The sequence below is a fragment of the Pygoscelis adeliae genome, unplaced genomic scaffold (assembly GCF_000699105.1).
Source record: "Pygoscelis adeliae isolate BGI_AS28 unplaced genomic scaffold, ASM69910v1 Scaffold59, whole genome shotgun sequence".
In the NCBI taxonomy this organism is placed as follows: domain Eukaryota; kingdom Metazoa; phylum Chordata; class Aves; order Sphenisciformes; family Spheniscidae; genus Pygoscelis; species Pygoscelis adeliae.
In genome coordinates this window covers 417,381-418,527 of record NW_008825565.1, presented here as the reverse complement: position 1 = coordinate 418,527, position 1,147 = coordinate 417,381, and the positions used below count along the sequence as shown (strand labels likewise).

Genomic DNA, 1,147 nt, shown 5'->3' with positions numbered 1-1,147 from the left:
ATCCCCCCCTCCCCCCCCAAAAAAAAACCTCCCAGCCTCCCCCAAATCCCTTTGCCTTCTTTATACTGTCGCTCAGGTCGGACCTTGCGGAGTGCCAGAATGATGGTCGTCCCTCCAAAAGTAGCATCCAGCAGGATGCATATGACAGCATTTTTCACCATCTTCCCTACATCGGCATGCCTTTACCATGAGGGAAGGGGGGGGATTTAACTGAGGGCACAAATGAACCCAGCGTTCAGCTGTGCTGGTGGTACAAATCTAACAGGCCCTGGGTGGGACACAAATGCTGTATTTGATGTCCTGCTGCTTCACTGGGGCACAGCACGCTGGGATCTCGATTTTCAGAGAAGCTTAGCATGCTCTCTAGCTTGACAATGGAATTGGGGTGATTCAGAGCAGAAGAGAAATTCAGCTGCCATTAGGATCCAGATGCCAGGCACAGATTTTGGAATCATAGAATCATTTGGGTTGGAAAAGACCTTTAAGGTCATCAAATCCAACCGCTAACCTAGCACTGCCAAGTCCACCACTAAACCATGTCCCTAAGCACCACGTCTACACGTCTTTTAAATACCTCCAGGGATGGTGACTCCACCACTTCCTTGGGCAGCCTGTTCCAATGCTTCACAACCCTTTTGGTGAAGAAATTTTTCTAATATCCAATCTAAACCTCCCCTAGCGCAACTTGAGGCCATTTCCTCTCGTCCTTTCGCCAGTTACTTGGGAGAAGAGACCAAACCCCACCTCGCTACAGCCTCCTTTCAGGTAGTTGTAGAGAGCAATGAGGTCTCCCCTCAGCCTCCTTTTCTCCAGGCTAAACAACCCCAGTTCCCTCAGCCGCTCCTCACAGGACTTGTGCTCTAGACCCTTCACCAGCTTCGTTGCTTTTCTCTGGACACGCTCCAGCACCTCAATTTTGATTTGGAACACGTTAGTATCTGGGTTTGTGGCTGTGAAGCAACTAAATTTGTACTTTATTTAAGCAGTAGATTTTTTAATTTTTATTTATTTGTTTTTAGCTGGAGCCACAACTCACCTGCATCCAGATTTCTGATGCATGTACTTTCAGGCTGTGCTACTGGAATGTATTAGAGCACAGACCTGTGCCCATGTGTTGGATGAGAGATGTATGATTGCTCTTGCCAGT

General features: G+C 48.0%; 1 protein-coding gene across 1 annotated transcript in view; it reads right to left on the bottom strand.

Moving 5' to 3' along the window:
* The window catches only part of KCTD8 (potassium channel tetramerization domain containing 8), a 98,529-nt gene extending 98,368 nt beyond the window's left edge, over positions 1–161 (bottom strand). The window contains exon 1 of the mRNA XM_009332457.1: positions 56–161. Coding sequence (XP_009330732.1) covers positions 56–161 — 106 coding nt within the window. The remainder of the gene's footprint in view (positions 1–55) is intronic.
* Between the last annotated feature and the right edge of the window lie 986 nt (positions 162–1,147).